The sequence below is a fragment of the Microtus ochrogaster genome, chromosome 5 (assembly GCF_000317375.1).
Source record: "Microtus ochrogaster isolate Prairie Vole_2 chromosome 5, MicOch1.0, whole genome shotgun sequence".
Lineage (NCBI taxonomy): Eukaryota > Metazoa > Chordata > Mammalia > Rodentia > Cricetidae > Microtus > Microtus ochrogaster.
The window spans coordinates 52358916-52378587 of NC_022012.1; the positions used below are offsets into that span (position 1 = coordinate 52358916).

The 19672-nt window shown below is 42.9% G+C and overlaps 1 protein-coding gene across 1 annotated transcript in view; it reads left to right on the top strand.

Annotated features, from left to right (window-relative positions):
* Positions 1–3803: 3803 nt before the first annotated feature.
* Positions 3804–19672, top strand: part of Tbx18 (T-box 18) — a 28678-nt gene continuing 12809 nt past the window's right edge. Inside the window, exons 1-5 of the mRNA XM_005347535.3 lie at positions 3804–4469; positions 5437–5641; positions 7594–7695; positions 10535–10706; positions 18290–18457. Coding sequence (XP_005347592.1) covers positions 4190–4469; positions 5437–5641; positions 7594–7695; positions 10535–10706; positions 18290–18457 — 927 coding nt within the window. The 5' untranslated portion in view covers positions 3804–4189. The remainder of the gene's footprint in view (positions 4470–5436; positions 5642–7593; positions 7696–10534; positions 10707–18289; positions 18458–19672) is intronic.

A 19672-nucleotide genomic window follows, 5' to 3' on the forward strand; every position in this document is an offset into this window, starting at 1 on the left:
TCAATAACAGAAGCCAATTGAAAGGAACCCCAGTTTTGGGTCTTCCCAAACCCTTGGCTTTGCAGTTACATTCTAGGAGGGTGTCCCTTGCATTCCAGCCAGCCCGGTTTACTTAGGGAGCCTTGGTAAACGTGCGCGGGTTATGGTTTGTTTGTTGTAAGGGAGAAGCAATGAAACGCGTGACCAGATAGAAGAGATGCGGGAGCAAGAAGCAGAGTGATCTGAACTGTGGGAGGCGGTCCTGTACAGGGTCCTGAATTGGATCCCGCATCTCCTTCTGCGGTTCAGTTACAAAGTAACAACCAAATACCCTTCGTTCTTGGCGTTTGTAGTCTACCAATTGCTCACCCCAACACTCTGGTCAGTTTCTGTGGTTTTCAATCTTTTAGTCAAGATTTGAAAATATTTATTTTAGCATGTAAGAAGGATCCAGGGACCACCGCAAGTGCCCCAAGTTCAGCTGATCGCTCACCGTATCTGTGTGTGTGTGTGTGTGTGTGTGTGTGTGTGTGTGTGTGTACTGATAGAGCATATGTGTGTGTGTGCGTATTACCGTTTCTACTATAAAAAATCAAACATAAAAGTTAGGATATTTTACAGTGATTGTGAAGTATAAAAGAAAAAGGCTGCCTAGTATAGAACGAAGTCTGGGCAGGTGGGCCTACTTTTTAGAAAATCATCAATTGTTTATAAAAATAGGTGGCTTATAGATCAGATAAAATGAAACGAGAGTAACACACACACACTCGTTCAAACAAGTTCCAGGCTAAAGTGCATCGTGGAAGCAGACGCGGGAGAATGTTTCTCTTCTTCTAAAAAGGATGTTTCAAGAACTGCATCAAGAAAAACAGAGAACAGATATCCTTTTTTAAAAGCCTACCCTTCCATTCAGCGTCGCCCCCCCCCCCCACGTTGTCTTGTGGGATTCTGATTCCAGCTTGCATCATTGCCCTACCCCACCCCCAAATACGGACAACCCAGGATTTTCTGCCTTTCCTTCAGCTACAAGTTCGCCCAGGCTGACTCCATCTTTAGAGTGGCTTTTATTTAAAATAATGTCTGTCTGGTGCTGGGAGAGGCCCCGTTAGTATTGTTTCAGTTCTAATCCATCTTTAGTGTAAGGAATACAATGGAAAAAGACATTTTTCTCCCAGATACTTAGCTCTTTCCCGCGTTTTTACAGGTGCTTAGGTGCAGGCGCGCGCACAAACACATGTACAGAAGATGTACAAATACAAACAGACCCTTGCAAATGAAACGCCAGGATTCGGAGATTCTTGGAGCCTCCACTCAGGAGGATTCATAGTGGAGAAGGGCCTTGGAAGACCGCGCTTCTCTGAAACCCCTTTCTTTGAATCTCAACTTACTGGGGGTCTAGTTTCACTCGCCAGCCATGATAAGGTACTCAGTCAGCTTCCAGGGAGTATGGGTCTCACTCTTTGTGTACAGTTTCCAACCCAATGGGAAACCAGCTTGTTATCGGTCCTGGAGCGGGAGCCCAATTCTAGCAGTTCGTCCTGGAGCTGAAGCGCGATTCCAGCAGGCGGAGAAGGCAAGTGACTGCGCTGCCCTGTAGCAAGGATCGGCAAAGCCCAGGCAGGCCCAGGACTAAGGGAGTTAGCACCTTCATTCACACGCACCCTTGGACGCATAGGGGCTACTTTTTGTTGTTAGTTTGTACTTTTCCGGGTGTCCGCAGTTTATTTGTTATGTGAATCTAACCTGCGCCTCCAGCTGCCACGGGTAAGGTCGCAAGAAGAGGCAGAGGAACAGAGAAGGACTTGGGGGCCCTGTGATCCTTAGGTCACCCCTGAAGGCCTGTTTAATCATCCCAAATCAGTTTGAACTGGGCGACATCTAAAAGGACAAGATCATAACCACAAAGCAGGCTTCAGGTCTAGAAATCCGGAAGGTTTCTTGTAACCAGTTGCTCCGCCAACTCCTGCTGCCTGGTCAAGTAGGCCAGAAACCTCTAGTGACTCCACCCCTGGGTCACAGAATTTATGAATCTCTTGGGCTGCAAACTTGGAGAGCCCCTCGGATCGCTCCACTGCAGGATCTAGGAGGGCCAGGGCCCGGCACTCCAGCCTATGCAGCCTAGGGGGCTACCGAAGATGGCTTCAGGAGCACTGCTGGAGCTTTACACACAGTCGGAAGCTGCGAGTAAACTTCATCGACGCCTGAATCCCACTTCATCCCCAGACGCCCCCTCTCCTCCATCAGTCGGAACTTTGCAGGCTGCCTCACCATGCTCTTCTGTGGGGTCCAGCTTTCTGCCAAACGTCACAAACAGGGGTTGTTTAATGTATTTCTTTAGGACACAACGTTGTCCTGCGCTCTGCTGAGTTTGGAGATCTCCGGACAGCTCTAAGCTAATGACACAGGCTCTCATAACCCAAAATAAAAACAATGCCTTCCAATTGAACGTCTTTCTCAGGCATTTAAAGTCTGCATCCTCAGCAAGTCCTTCAGGAGAGAAGGTTGTTGCGGGGTTTGCCCTGGGCCTGCGCGAGCCTTTAGGCGCCCCCCACTGCTCGGTTCCATCTATCCCTAGCATTCTGGTTCTGAAGAAACTGCGGGGTTTCTCCAGCTATGATCAAAACAAAAAACAAAAAATACTAGTTCCAGAAGTGATGCCACTTCACAAGCCACTCTCCTGAAGGTTGAAGGGAAGCCTGAAGAAAGTCGAGAGTTACAGTGTTCAACTGAACACTGAAACAAAACTAATCGTTCGTAGCGTGTTTTATACTGAAGATTTATGACCACAGTGAATTTCATTCTACACGAGATTTTTAAATTTACATCAAATGCATAGCCTGTTAGTGCTAAGAAAATGTTGAATTTAAACAACAGAATTGCATGTGTTTGCTGTTGTTCAATTTTAAAGTTCTGCTTTCCTTCAAACTTATTTTAAAGAAGCACGCCGATTCTTAAAAACCCAATATGAATATGAAGGAACTTTAACTTACAGATACTTAAAAATGTACAAGAGCGTCGTAAAACAGGTTTTACTTTGTGAAGTTGTAAAGCTTGTTTTAAAGTTAAGCCCATATCATTAAAACATATAGAATTAAAACTCCATGACCTACGTTTTAAAATAATTACCCCGAAATAAAAGGGATCTCCAGAAAAGAGGCGTTTTTCCTCACTAATTTATATGAAGGACTGAGAGATAATTCAATAATTAATTTTAAATATTAAAAAAAATCAAATACCCTTAAATGCATCTCACCTAAGAAAATCATACAGTTAGTAAGTTTTAAGCCCATGGCCATGCTCTGTGCAATGGGCATTATTAAATGCGGGAATGTTTACATGAAAAAGCGACAAACATGTTGGCTGTGAGTTCTTGCCCCCTCCAAATGTTGTGCTTTGTAGTCATGTCGATAAGGATGTGGGACCGGGGATTAAAGGTTCCTTGAAACCTTTGATAGTGCTAATAACTTCAGTGCTCTTTTTTTGTTTAAACCTGGATGCTCAACCTTTCCTGGTCCTGATAAGAAAAGTCTGAGCTTCAGGGATATGGACTGGGTCGGTGGGCGGGCGTCCGGCGAAAGAGCGCTCAGTTTTCGCTAGGCTGTCACACCCCAGCCAGCTGGCGGCGCTTCTCAGTCCCTGATTTTCCGACCTTCTAAGGAAGTGGGCGCGGGCTGAGCGGAGTCGACGCCTCCTGATTGGTGAGCGGTCTCTGTGATGGACAGCTCTAGAGGCTCCGCCCCTGCCGCTTTATTGACACTAATGAGCAAGTTCTTCCCACCGCTCTCCTGCCTGGAAGTGCTGACAGATCAAGGCAACAAATTTCAATTACAATCCCTAATTTGTGTCCGCAGAGTGTTTTTTTACCCGTGTTAGTCCTCCCTGGCGCATCAGTCGAGGCAGATCTTGGAGCAGGAGGAGGAGGTGGAGGGTTGGGAGTAAAGAAGTGTATCACTGAGCTCTAGGCAGAGACCAAGGGAAGAAAACTTGACTGCCGCGTTGCGTTCCTGCTTCCTCGGATCCCAACGCCAGAGAGAAAAAGGAAACTACAATTTTTTTTTTTTTCGGGCCAGCCACTGCGGGAGGGGTGGGGGCAGATCTCGGGAGGCGTCGGGAGCTGCAGAGCGTTTGGTGGGGCCAGGAAGGCGAGCGCGTGCGTGCGCCCCAGCCGCGGGTATATGAGAGAGGGGCGGGCGGGCGCGGAGCGGCGGGGATGGCCGAGAAACGGAGGGGCTCGCCGTGCAGCATGCTAAGCCTCAAGGCGCACGCCTTCTCGGTGGAGGCGCTGATCGGCGCGGAGAAGCAGCAACAGCTCCAAAAGAAGCGGAGAAAGCTGACCACGGAAGAGGCGGCCGGGGCGCCGGACGACGCTGGCTGCAGCCGTGGTGGTGGCGCGGGCGATCAGGGCAGCTCCGAGGCCGACGAAGACGTAGCACCCCCGCAGCCGCCTACCGGGGCTGTGGAACGGAGCTGTGGCTCCCGCGGAGCGGCGGGTGAGTCGGCCCCTTCCCGTCCCGGCGGTTTCCCGGAGCATCCCCGCCCGGGTCCCGCGAATCTAAGCTTCGGGGAGGCTGTGCTCATGCGGGGGTCCTCCCCGGTCTCTGTGGCTGAGCCCCGGGTGTCAGGAGCTGACCTGTTGGCCTCGCGCACCGTCCGACCGGGCTCCCAGTAGGGCCCAGCGGGCCACCGCCGTCATCGCCCCAGCGTCGGGGGTTCCAGCCCACGGTGCTGCTCTTCGCCGAGCTAAGTTTTAGAAGCCCCGGGGCGCGTGCCGGAAGGCTCAAGCTGAAGCACTGAAACCGGGTCGGACTCCCCGAAGCCGGGTTTGCCAACTTGGGGAGGCTGCGGCGAGCTCGCCCACGCCCTTTCCCGGGAAGTCGAGCGCTTCTCGGCCCCGGCTCTGGGCGCCCTAGGGCTGGCTTTTCGCCCTCTTCTAGCGGCTACGCCGCGGGGCCTGGGACGCCAGCAGCCGGGAGGATCGGAGGGAGCGGCGTCTGGAGATGGTTCCAGAAGGTGCCTCGGGCCGGGCCCTGCGAGAGGCAAGGCAGTTACTCAACTGAAGGGAAGCCCGGGGCTATCGGGAGCGGGGCGGCCGGTGGCCGAGGGATCTGGACCTTGAGCTCAGGATTAGGTCTCAGACCTAGGAGTGAGATTGAGTGAGTGAGTGAGTGAGTGAGTGAGTGAGTGAGTGAGTGAGTGAGTGAGTGAGTGAGTGAGTGGTGAGTGAGTGATGTGCTCGCGAGCCGGGGCCACGCACAGGCGGGGCGCCGCGTGGGGGAGAACACGGCCCCGGCTTTCAGAGATGGGGACTCAGTGGGACCCCGCAGGCCTCTAGGTAGCTCCGAACGCCCCCGCGAGCGGCAGGACTGCGGGCGACTCTCCTAGGGCCTGGCCCTGAGAAGGTCCCCAAGGTCGGTTCTCCCTCTCACTGCTTCCCCGTCTCTGCCCTCTGCTGTCCAGGCAGCTGTGAGGACGGCTTCCCACAGGGCGCCTCCCCGCTGGCGTCTCCGAGAGGTTCCCCGAAGGGGTCTCCGGTACCCGGCCTTGCCCGGACAGGGACCCCAGTGCCCGCGCCGCAGGCCCCGAGGGTGGATCTGCAAGGAGCGGAACTCTGGAAGCGCTTTCACGAAATAGGCACGGAGATGATCATCACCAAAGCCGGCAGGTAAACTTGAGCTCTCGGCGGCGGCGGGGGCGTGGGTGCTCTGGCATTCTGGCTTCACCCTATCCCTCGCCTAGCCACAGCTGCGACCGCTCCAAATGGGCCCGGGGCAGTAGGCCCTCTTTGGAACCTTCTTTGCCTTCTGTACCGAAGCGCTGTCGATGAAGGGCGCAGCCTGGCCCACTCTTGTTCAAGTCAGGGAGATCTTTGTCAATATGGATGTTACAGTCTTGTCGATGCTCTGAGAATGTGCGGAGGTGCATTTAAGGCTCTAGTTGTCTGTCCTGGACTAGGCAATAGATTGACCACTCTCGCTTTAGTTATAGTTAACTTACTTTCTTCAACATACTTTTTTTAGTTCAAAACTCTCTCTCGGGTTAGTCCTAGCACCGTGAACTTACGTGTTTTGTACTATTCCGATATTAGGCATGTTTGCTATAAGAATAGCAGTGCATTGCTTAAGAATTATTATTCTGCTTTTTAAAAACTGTATACACACACACAGACACACACACACACACACACACACACACACACACGAAATCCAATCCACTGCCTTAAATTTACTGAATACAAAAGCCTTTGGAGAGAAGTAACTTTTTAGACTATATAATTTGTCCGTCGTTCGTTAGTCAAATAAATGGACTTGTTGACCACATCATACTAATTTGAGGTCGGTGAGCGAAATTTGCGCTTTCAAGTTTTCAGCTCATATAGTGTAACGAAATCTAAGAATAATATGTGTCCTTTAAAGGTTATTTAAAACGCACGCACAACTCTTTCGGGGAGTGCACATGGTAAAAACCTGGGTAGCATAAAAGTATCCAAACTTATTAGAAATTACAAAAACATATTTTATTGAATCCATATGCTACCTTCTGCATTCTCAGAGAGGTTTTTTTTCATTAATGATCCAAATGCGTTCTTCAACAACACAAAGCAACAGTTGTCTTATAAAGGATGTAGTTAAAGACCTTGACTCTTTATCTTACAGGTGCACTGGAAGAACACTAAAACAGCCAGCACATTAAACCACTCTCACGCTTAGTTAATAATCATGGACTTTTCTTTGTCTGGCAGTGGTCTTTAATAGCATTGCTATAAAAAAAATTGGTAGATATATTTGTGATATAAGGTTAAATTAACAAAAATGAGATTAGTTGGAGGGTCCTAGACATAAATCATTAGAAGAAAGTCCTAAACTTATGTTGTTTTTAATACACAGTAATGTGCTGCTGTATTCCTTGCTTCTGTGCCCCTTTTAAAGGGATTATGCGCATTTACTTCAGCATCCCCTTTAATACACATATCTGAGAAGTCAAAAGAAAATGGAATTTTCGTTTGCTTTAATTAGCAATAACTGTGGCTAGAAAAGAAAACATTTTGGGGTTACGGTGGGGGAAGGGAATTCGTAAATATATGTTGTGTTTAGTTTCTGCTTCCAATAAAGAAGTTTTACTATACCTTTCAAATTCAGAGCGCCTTTTGCACTTCACCGTACCAGGCTGCAGACAGGAAGTCCTGTCTCAATAAAGAACATATTGTTTGGTTACAGCATGGCACATTGGCTCCTTGCGGGTTTTTTATAACCTCCTTTAAAATTTCACATTGTAATATATTTTATCGCTTTCAGGAATTTGAAATTTCGATAAGTGATGTATTCATTATTTGTAGTAAGATAAGCAAAGTTTCTTTCCATAAAACCCTTTCACTTTTAAGATACATTGAAGTTTCGGTAAACACGGAGCGTATGCCTGGTGCAACAAATCATGTTTGTTTCTAAAGCTATAGTTCTGATGTAGCCTATGCTCTGACACCCAGAATTTTGTTATCTACGTGTATGTTATAAATTTGTCTGCATTAAAATGAAAATTACGGGAGGATTCTAGGCTTTATTCAGTTTCCATTCTTAATCAACCCAACCCTCGTTTCTCCCTCCCTCCCATCACATACAGGCGCATGTTTCCAGCGATGCGCGTGAAGATCTCCGGGTTAGATCCCCACCAGCAGTATTACATTGCAATGGATATTGTACCCGTGGACAACAAGAGATACAGGTACCTCTAGCAGAGCCATAGCAACACCAGGACCCTGGTGGCTAGTGCCTGTCTCCTCCATGGCCCTGTGGTCCTTCTTTCCCAAAGTCTGTAGAATTTCCAGATTCAAGATCTAACTCCCATGGGTTCTAGACGCTGAAATGGTGCCTCCCCCCTAGCATGTGTGGAAACTCAGTGTTCGTTTTTAATAGGTAAAGAGATGTCCTCAGTCTCTGAGACTTTGAGTTGAGGCCAATCTGGCATTGCTATGGTGAAGTATATCTTTAATGTTGGTTAGCGGTTCAGTTAGAATTTTTGATAGGAGGTGTTTAATACAAAATTTGCAACTACACATGATAGTAAATGCTCTATTTTTGTCTATTTTTGATCTTATGTAAGTTTTCTTGTTATATTAAAAACCAGATGTATTTTAGACTTTCATTTGAAAAACCATGTTTATAAGGTAGAAAAATAAATTTTCACAATTCACTGTGACTTAAATTGATCTGTGAGCATGTACTGAATTCTTATCTCTGTCTTGTTTTTAAGTTGGTAATTGACAGTTCTTCAAAAATTTCTATAATACTTGAATTTTGAAACAGAATACATTTGTCTGCGCATCAAGCAAACTCTGAAAAGATGAGTTCTTTAGTTTCAAGCCTCTTTGCTTTTACTTATTCAAGAAAGCAAATTAGAGATTTTCAATGACAATGCCTTTGGTTTATTGGAAGAGTGTAAAATGCTAATCTTTTTAAGAGGAAGTTTGAGAGTTTGGGAGAGCAGAAGAGGGATCTCTATTTGAAAACTTCTTTCTCATGTAGTGTAGGTCTAAATGAAATCCTCTGGTTTCTATCGCTTTTTAAAGAAATGGATGTTTGTTTTGGTAGAACAAGTTTTTGATGTCCAAAGTATTCAGACTGAAATCTGTATATGAGCACAGGAGATACTAAAAGTGAATAATAGTTTTATTTGTGTTTTCTATTTAAGTTATATTACTTAGTCTAATTAAATAAGTTATTAGAAGTTTTGCTCACATTATCTGTTGACGAACAGAGAGTAGAAGATACTAAATTTATTAATTAAATGTGCACGATTTAAACCCATGTTCTGATTTGAGTTTTGCGTTGAGGACGATAATGTAATCCTCAGTGAGTGTCTCATTTACTCTTTCCCTTTTCAAGTTTCTATTTTGTTTCTTCCTCCAGTTTCCCCCCATATACTTTAGATTTTTTATTTTACACAATCCATATTTACTTTCATAGAAGGCAATGAAAATTTACACCTTAATAGATCAAACTATGAAACACAAATTTGCCTTCATCCACTGTTTTTGAAGAAACATTTAGATTTGGTGCTTGGAATGCTTTTTGAAGAATGTTTATATGTCATTTTATTCTCTTCGAGGGTGTTGGATTTTGGACTATCTAATATGCCTAATTTTGCAAGGTTTTGTTAAAACAAGTTGATTAAATTTGACAGAAACTCATCTTACCTGAAGTGCAGGCTTTTTCCCATGCGTCTTTGCCGTTCCTATTTTATTTTCCAACTTTTTTCATTACTATCAGAAATTATTTTTGGCTTATTCTCTGTCAAAGAATAGCATTCGATCCAAGTTAAGAAACCTTATGAAAAATTGCTAATCTCAAAAGCTTATACAAATTTATTTATTAAAACCACACCATACCAATTAAAGGAAGGTTTTGAAAATTAATTTAAGTGCTATGCTTATATATTTTAAAATGCAAAGGATATGGGGCTTGTAGTTGAGCTCACTGAAATATGTAGCCATAGTTGAGACGAAGAGCTTCACTAAAGACAGGTCTAAGAAAATGTTTCCTACTCTTTTAAAAAGATGTGTGTTTGCTACCCAGGTATTTCTGAACATTATCACTGTAAATTGTGTGCAGTATCTTAACCCATGAGCAGGAGGCAATATATCTAAGTGTATAATCGCAATCATTTCATTGATATGCTACTTTCTAGTTTTTAAATTCACATTGGCAGATAATAATCTGAATATTCAGCTAAATTGTAAGATGTTGTTTATTCCTGAAAATTTTATTATTTAAATGTTTTCCTTGCTAAGTAAATTTATTTGTGTGTATTAAAAAAACAAAATAAGCTATTGTTCTTAACTGTGAGAATATAATTAATTGGCTGTACTAATCAAGTGTGCTTTGTATGTTGAATATTGGTAGTTGGAAGCTAGTATTTGCTAACAAGTAATTTTCTTAGAGTGAACAAGAATGAGAAACGAGAAAGATTAATTACAGCATACATTTTATAATTCCTCAAAAATTTAAATTAGCCCAAATTATTTTATCCTCTACTTATAGTGTTAAAGAATTGGGGAAAACAATCGTTAATGTTAAAATGACTAACTCTCCCCCAAAATAAACAGTGTGGCATTTCCTTCTCACCTCCCCAACTGTTTATTGTATCAGGCTGTTCAGAGCCGAAAAGGGGAGTGACCTCTCAGGAGGCAGAAACCTTTAAAAGTAGACACTGAAGTATTTTGAGATTTGCTCAGAGGTGAGATTGACAACTTCATAGTGTCTTTGGGTCAATTAAATATTCAGATGAAAACTATCAGAATAGAAATTATGTGTATTGCAAACATAATGCGTTAGAGTCAAGATACTTGGTGTGTATGGGGGAGACAGCCTGTATATTTTTACCAAGCTGTCAATATGATGTTTACTCTGAGTCCACCCTCCCCCCCCACCCCGTACAATCTCAAAAGTTATCGTGTGTCCAGAGATGTAAGTTTATATTTAGAAAAGGGTGCACACTTGGTCTTGGTTGGTAATTCCAGGAGCTGGGGTAGTCCACACTTGACAGTTTGGTCTTTGCCTTGTAGGTATGTTTACCACAGCTCTAAATGGATGGTGGCAGGTAATGCTGACTCCCCTGTGCCACCGAGGGTGTATATTCATCCCGACTCGCCTGCCTCTGGGGAGACTTGGATGCGGCAAGTGATCAGCTTCGACAAGCTGAAGCTTACCAACAACGAACTGGATGATCAAGGCCATGTAAGTAGACAGTCTCTCTGGCAAGAACCAGCAGGCCACACAGCCCAGTGCCTGGCTAAAATCTGCTAAGATTGTCACACCTTTGTCTGTTTGGTCAGTGTGTGAACAGGACATGTCAAATCAAGGTTCTATTTGTGTCAGAGTCCATGCCTATAACTGAAGTGTCTCGTAAAGCATTTAATAGGTTTAAACTAGATATTGGAATGAAAGGACCCAAGGCAGAGAGAATCTATCTTTTCTTTTTCTTTCTTTCTTCCTTTCTTCCTTTCTTCCTTTCTTCCTTCCTTCCTTCCTTCCTTCCTTCCTTCCTTCCTTTCTTTCTTTCTTTCTTTCTTTCTTTCTTTCTTTCTTTCTTTATCTCTTTCTTTTTTAAACCAAAACATTTATATGAAATCTCATGAGGAGCTAATTATTATACTGAAATGTGCTTGGAAGTTTGGTCAGCAATGATTTATTGTGTCCTCTCTGTATCCAGCTCTTTTCCCAGCTGAGGTTCACCACAGTAATGACCTGGGCCTGCGTTGTTTGTCTGCTCCATCTGCAAGTTCCCAATTGTTCTGCAATGACAGCTAATGTGTCGAGTATATTATAATTCCCTTTACTCCTAGAGCTGCTGAAACTTGATACGTGGGACAGGGCCAGCTGTTCCAAAAAGACAGTCCTTGTTAGCAGCTTGCTGACTTAGGCAGGATCCTACGTTATTGTTTTAATAACTCACTACCTCCGGGTTATGCTCCTTCCTGTTCAAAGCCAGCATTTCGGTTAGGTGTGTCGAGTTTTGACGAAGGTGAACTGAAATGCCTTTGCCAACTTCCTCATTCTCAAATAAAGAAGATACTTCGCTTATTTGTAAATAAGCCACTCGAAATAAAGCTGTGAACTGTAATGTGCGTTCACACAGCTTGTGCTGTGGTTTGCAAGTGTCTAGACAGGACTTTAAGTGCCCTGGGGAGCTCCTGGGGTAATAACCTTCCTGTGACAAAGGTGGTGTCTACATGCAAATGCACAGCTAGCAAGATTTCACATGACGAGGCTTGTGTGGTCCCTCTATGCTTCAAAACTGAATCGGAGAAAGACATTTCATTTCTTCATGTATTTTCGTATATGACTTCACATTCCTTCTTTTTATTTTTACAATTCCATAACCAAGTTGAGCACTTATGGTTCATTTGGTTTTAGTGTTGAAAACAGCATCAGGCTCCTCTGTCTGACTGAACTATTGATAGCACATTCGTCTGAGGGATCTATTTTTCTGCCTTTTAGTAGGAAATTTAGACAAAATGCTATGTGTTGTTGCTTGCTTTCAAAACCTTGTTTGTTGGATTTTCTGAATTCTACAGTTTAAGAGATAATTGTACCTCAAACCATATTCTGATAGGGCACTCAAATCAATATAATCATCTTTTAATTCTAATTCTTAGTTCTAGGTACTGGCTTTATATATGGTATGTACCATACCAAATTTTATATATAGATTTATAAACCTAACTATGGTTTTAGATTTGCAATTTTAACAGCTTTTATCTAGAAGAACATTCTCCAAAAATATAGTATGTGCATACATATGTGTAATACATATATGCATATAGAGAAAACAGTTATATATATATGTGTATGTCTCACATATATGTGCATATATGGGAGAGAGAGGAGACAGAGAAGAAAAAGACAAAGGTAGGTGAGAGTTACAGAAAGAGAGGAGGAGGCTATGAGAGAGAGAGAGAGAAAATAAATGTGAATATTGGTTTATGTGCTTGTGGGAGAGTTGCCCAGGTCCATGTTTTGGAGACCTAGGAAGAGTGAAGCTGTAGCTTGAATCTGAAGGTAGTCTGTTGTCAGAGTTTTCTCTTCTTCCAGGGACTTCACTCTATTTTCTCTCAGGGCCTTTAGCTGATTGGATGGTGTCCACTCACTGCTACTAATCTGCTTTTCGTGGAGTCTATGGACTATTTATCTCTAAGCCATACTTTCACAGCAATATTTTTGGTGCTGTTTGGCCAAAACTATGGCTATTGTGTCCTAGCCAAGTGAACAGATAAAAATTAACCATCACACAGTTACTCATTTAAAACATAAAAGAACAGTTCCAAGTTGAAGTTCAGTTACTTGGACATAAATAAAGAGTCTTACTATTAGGAAAATTTATAAAAGCAGTGAAAAACGGTTAAAATTAAGGAAATGTTCTTTCTGCTGGTGAAATTTTCTGCTATGGTTGCGACAGGATGTACTCTCTTTGATCAGGCGGTATAGAGAATGTGCACAGGGCGCCTCTGGGAACTGGGTGAGATCAAGAAGCAGGGCATTGCCTTGGGGAGGTTAGTGCTTGCAGGGCAGCAGCTCTGTCCTTGAAGACTGCTGCGTGTGGTCACAGACACTGATGGAAGAGACTGGCTTTGTGAGCTTCTTGCCCAGATGGAAGAGAAGGGAGTTTGCAGACTGTCTTCCTGTCTGTTCATAGAAGTTCAGATGTTCATCCCAGCTCAGAGAGACTGGGAGGAGTGCCGGAAGCCCTCTTCTGTGTGTGCTCTCTTTGATGGCCCCAGTGGAAGCAGATTAGAGATTTGGAGTGTGACTGTGATTCTACGGCCATCTGTGACTCGGGTCTGACTGTCATGGTGGGACCTACTGGAGACCCTCGGGGACTTTTGTCCTTTTCGTCTTTTGCTTTCTATCATTCCATCAATTCTAAAAGAAGTCATTGTCACCTCTAATGAAACTGTACATGCAATAGTTAATTTCCTAAATTCCTTTCCTAAATTTTGATTCCCCGCCCCCCATTTTTACTGAGCTGAAGATGTACACACACGCGGCTTTGTGATGTGAGAACTCTGTGGCCCTGCGAGTTTTACTAAGTTAGCAAAAGGTGATCCCAAGAATCAAAGTCTCGTAGGCAGTGACTACCCTTTTGAACACATGAGATGATGTGTTTTCCCCAAAGGAACTTTTCAGCTTGTCAAATACCAGACCTGGTTCAGAAAAGAAAATGAAAGTGTATTTGGAGTGGCAGTATCCCTCAGAGCCGTAGCAACTCCTTGGATACTGTGGTAACTTTGGAGTCTAGTTTCTTGGGGGTCTAGCCAGCTCTGTGCCAGCTGTGGTACACACTGAGGCCGGTTCTTGGGCTGCCCTTGTGCAAGGGATTCGCGTGCTTGGATGGCAGGTTCTCACCACATGCGTGCCTCCTTGTTTTCCTGGAATCCGTCCTCTGGAGGAAAGTAGGTCCATGAGCATCTCTCTGAAAAGAAGACATTTGATGGTGTACCATAGACAGCAGCAGCACCCATACCTACGCTGCGGAGATTCTGGCAATAGGCCCTGTCAAGTGGTCATAGTCATGGGCTCATAGGAGTGAGTGTGTTTCCACTGCTGCTGACTTTGTAACACACATGCCCACACTCTCTTACTGTTTCTCCTTGAAAAACCAGACGGAAAAGCAGGATGATGCAGGAGAGGTAGCTGAGCTCTCTCGTGGGGAAGGAAGTTGGAATGGTTGAGGACAGCACATCAGTGATCTGGGGGAAGTCGGGTCTACTCTCAGAGGCCTTGTTTCCTCTGGATTATATGGAATTAGAGACCCAAGGAAGCTGGCAAACTTGAAAGCATGTATTTAAGGAGGGCCTGAAACAAACTATCACCTAAGAACAAAAAGGAAAAATTCTACAATGCCTGTGACTGACTTATAAAGTTTCAACACCGTTTAAAGTGAGGTGTAGCTGGTGTTATAACACGTGCAGGAAGTGGGGGTAGGGTTGGGGGTGGTGTCAGTTTGGTCCTTTTAGGCCATGTGCTTAGCCTAATCCACTCTTTTATAAGATTTTTATATATATTTATTCTTCTCTCGTATATTACATCCTGACCACAGTTTCTTTCTCCCCCTAGCAATCCCCCTCCCAGATCCATTCTTTTTTCCTTTCCCTTCAGGAAAGGGCAGGCCTCCCAGGGATATCAATCAAACACAGCATATCAAGTTATAATAAGACTAGGTACAAACCTAATCTGATCTCGAGAGTTTGCCATCTAGAAAAATTTCAGTTCCACTGTCAAGCTGAACAACTAGATACCCTATCTGTTAGACTTGAAGCACAATGGACATGTCAGATAAATAAGTATGCTTTTGATGTAAACCTACTTTATTATTAATCAATTAGTTAGCAGTGTTAGAGGTTCAGCCCACGGCAAGTGCTTTACTGCTAAGCCATATCCAAACCCCACAAATGCAGTCTATAAAGTAGAAAAGCATTCAGAAGCCTCTGAGTGGGAAAGTACTCTGTGTTTGTGGACACAGGCCTGTATGCTTCCTCTAATATTATAGTCTGCCCAAATTCTGTCTAAACAGATCAGACAGTATAGAAAGTACACATAAGATATAATTATTTGTGTTGTAATTATGATCTCTCTTTTTTTTTTAAAAAAGGCCAATGGTCCCACATATCCTACTAAGTGAACAAAATATTGTTGATTTACTATGATTATAAATGGGACAGTTTATTGTGTTTATTGGGTATTGAGGTTGTGTGTCCCTGCATGCCATTGCACAAATCTAAAGGTCAGAGTACACCTTGCAAAAGTCACTTCGCTCTTTCCACCATGTGGGGCCCAGAGATGGAAGCGCAGGTGGTCAGAGAACAGAGTCTTCATAAAACAAGACTGTAAACAGGAAAGAAACATTTATTGCCTCCATTCCCAGTTACTTCGTCCCAGTGTCTGAGGTTGGCTGTACACTCTTGGCTAATTTGTGTGGAATATTTTACCTTTGATTTTTTTTTCTGCTCTGGAAATGACTTCCAAAGGGATGATGGTTCTCTCTTGGAGTTTCTAGGTCCTGCCATGTATGAGCCACTGGCGGTTTGATTCTTAGCTTGGGGAAGAGGAAGATTTCTCCTTTCATCTTTTCAACCCCCAAAGATACCTATTGCAGGACAGTTTTCCCAAGAGAAAGTTAGTTAAACAAAGGAGTGTCAAGTTAGAATGAACATTAAAGTTGTTACTTTAAAGTGGTCGTTTGCTATTTTATGTTAATATTGAAGAGTGTGCTATGACAGTATTAAGTTTGCTAGTTCATGTTGACATTGAGAAGGGTACGCTATTACAATAATAAGCCACAGGAAAAGGACCAGGACAGTTAGGTTTGCAGATGGGGGCTGAGACACAAGCTGCATTGACAGGTTCAAAATCATTCTTGTGTTTCCTGTATTGGGTCTGACATAGAGTCTGTGCCTGCCCACATGGTGTAAATTTACCAGGAAGGTATGTAGATAGGAATGCAAAGAAAACTGGCCCTGGGCCTAGGGAGCTGTGAGGACCATAGAAATCTCTAGGTTCTGTAGAACGTACCTTTTTTTTTTTTTTAAAGTTGAGGTTTAGAAATGCCATGCTGAACCCTAAATATTGCATAGCTACGCTCCTACCTGGAAGTCAGGGAATAATATGCAGCTTCCCCCTCTGCCGTTCCCCTCACCAGCATATCTCAGAAAGAAATAAAAAAAACTTTCAAGGATATAAACTGTATTAAGGATAGAAGCTGAGATTTAGATATCTGTTAAAAACAGAATTAGCCGGCGTAATCTAGTAATAAGAAAATAAACAAAAGACATTCCCCACCCACTGAAAATCTGTTCACTAGACAATGCTAATGGTTAGACTCTTGAGGATAATTTTGTTTCTGCATTTTCCAAACTTTCATCCTGACTCACAGCAAGGCATACCTTTTGTGTGTCGGCTCTGTGCACACCTAACAACAGCCAACAAGAGCTTCTGAAAAAAAAATAGTTCATATCTCTGGTATAGGCAACACAGTGTTCATACTGTATAGTTTTACTTATTTAAATTTTTTTTTTTTTGGTCAAAGCTTCTAATAGTTCGTTCAAATTATGCCCTTAGTCCTAGAAAGAGGTAGTGGATTGTTGTCTGTGTCTCTCCCTCATGAGGCCTATTTTCCGTTTTGCATTTTCTTGTATTCATACTGTCTCCTTCAGAGGCTTGTCTGGTTGGCAAGACCTTTAGATCTACTTCTCAAGTGTGTCTTCCATTTGGCACGAAGAAAACCGTGGGGAATAAACAAAAGCAGAGCCCTTGACTGCAGGGTTGGCTGTCCCGAGAGTAAAGTCACGCTCTTATGACAGACATTCTCCGCGTCCAGGGCTGTTTGTGTTTGAGCTGGCCCAAGGCTCTGAAGTTGGATTATTAAACTGCCTACATTCTGAACAAAATGAAGCACATCAAACACCATGTTCCCCGTGACTTTTGTGTAGGTGTTTTCCTTCTAGATTCATAATAACCAAAACCATGGATTTAAAGCTTACAGTTCAGAAAAACTGCATGCTTGTTAGCCAAAGTAAATTATGAGTATCTGAATATAGACTCCAAGAAACAAGTAAAAACCCTGCCGTTTATGGAAGTATTTCAACATAAAAGGCATATATATTTTATGCATGTTTGTGCACACATACACACACACACCATGCATACACATACACAGGCACGTGCATGCACACACATACCTACCTGTGATGCCATCATCAGAAGTGATCACTGTTCATATCTCTGTATAAGTCCACTGTACTCAGTTTTAATTAGCCATAAAATATGTCTAAACAGTTAGGTACCATTTTTACCATTTTAAGTTTAAAAGCAAAGTCAGGCGTGGTAGGGCATACCTTTAATCCTAGCCCTCAGGAGGCAAAGGCAGGCAGATCTCTAAATTCAAGGTCTATAAACCGAGTTCCAGAACAGCAAGTCTGTTACACAGAGAAACTCTGTCTCAAAAAAAAAAAAAAAACCAAAAAAAAGTTTAAAAAGAAGCAATTTTATTATATTGACTGAAATTTGCCTAAACACCATTTGCAACAGCTTGGTAATACCATATCTCACGATGTAAATTTCTATTGGTAACTACTAATCTACTCATACAAGTGGCTTATAGGTCTTCCACTGTCCTAGATTATGTAACACACATCTTGTGTATGAAAAGGTTTTATGGATGTGGAGCAATACCTTAGGACAAATCTGAGAGGGGTTGCGAGACCACATGAGAGACTCAGGGCAGGGTAGGCTCTCCGTTCTCCAGTGAGATCTTACTGAGAACATGGGCGCTGTACTCTTCCAACAAACCAGAGATTTTGCAGAACAAGCACAGGAGACAGTAAGGTTTCCTCCCTGTGTGTGTGCTATCACTGATGAAAAAGCAGTTTGCTTGGAGTTTGAAATTCTTGCCTGTATCCCTTAGGAAGTGGATTTGGTACAATGATCATTTCAATCTCATGTTTAGTCTCACTGTTCTAATTCAGCTCATTATAAATAAAACCTTTATGAATATATTATTGTATTTTAAGCAATAGAAATTTGATGTTGACTTCCTGGGCCTGTAGTGAAGGTTTCTTTAAAGTGCTTTGTAGTTTTATACAAATGTCACAGATGTCTTCCTAGCCTTTCCCTGCAGCGTTGCTGTATTTTGTTAAATTAACTTCCTGCATCTTCAGAAATGTAACTTTCCTGCAAGAACTTATTTTCCACGTTACGTATTTGTGCATGCCGTCAAATTGGGAGTGATTCCTGTTTAATGTGGCTTTTCCCCTTTGATCTAGATTATTCTTCATTCCATGCACAAATACCAGCCACGCGTGCATGTCATCCGTAAAGACTGCGGGGACGATCTTTCCCCCATCAAGCCTGTTCCTTCTGGGGAGGGCGTGAAGGCGTTCTCCTTCCCAGAAACAGTCTTCACCACTGTCACCGCCTACCAGAACCAGCAGGTATTGTTTCCAGCAGTCCTCTTGCTAGACTCCTGCTGTCCATGTTGCTTTATCCAAATGTTAGGAATTACTGTAAAACATTTGCTGTGCATGATGCCAACAATGTATACATTTGTGCAATGACAACCCCTAGTCCGTACAAACAGGCTACTCAAGTTTTGACTTAAACTGAGCATATATCTTGCAATTAGCAGTGCAGTTTTACTTTCCATCTTGAGATATTGAATCATAGTGTCATAATTAAAGTTAGAAAGCATGTTACTTGCCCAGACAATAGACAAGTAAAATATGAAAAGCTAGTTGTATCTTAGCGTGAGATGTGATTTTAATACTGCAGCCTGTGAGTTAGAAGAAAAATTTCAGACAGGTTTATCCTATACACTCCTTTTGTATATTTTTAAAGGGCTGTTTTGTTTAACTATGATTTAAACTATTATTCAGGGTACTGATCTAACTGATATAGTCTGAGAGATGGGCAATTTTGAAGGGATGCTTTTATAATGGTTTAAATATTTTGAGAAGTGAAATTTTCTATTTTTCTATGGGAAAATGATAGTGTTTCTTTAAGGTTGTTTTACATGGGTCAAGAGTGTGAGTGCCTCTTGCTGATTGTCCAGTGTGTGCACGCACACACACACACACACAGAGACAGACAGACAGACAGACAGACACACACACACACACACAGCTTGGCACATTATGGTGCAGGGCACTGCTCAACAAATACCAACAACTTAGCTAAGAGTCAACAGCTTAGAATGGAAATGGGAAATGCTACCACCTTCTGTTTTTAATTTTTCAGAACTATCTTCTTTTTCATTATCAAGTCTAATTTATTTCCATGATTCAAGAATGTGTCATTATAGGCTATTTAATGACCGTACAGCAATTGATAAAATGAAGGAGAAAATATTGGACACTTTCTTTTCTAAGAATACAGAAAAGCATTTGACAAAATTTACCATCCATTGGTGATAAGATTACTAATAAGTATGAAAAATACACACCCCAGTGTAGTAAAGCCGCATACTTCAAGCCCACAGCTAACGTACTCTTCAGTGATGAGTGTGGTTTTTCATCTAGGATCAGGAACTAACCAAGGATGCCTTTCCTATCTACTGGGTTAATACTGGATTTTCTTCCTTCCTTCCTTCCTTCCTTCCTTCCTTCCTTCCTTCCTTCCTTCCTTCCTTCTTTCCTTCCTTCCTTTCTTTC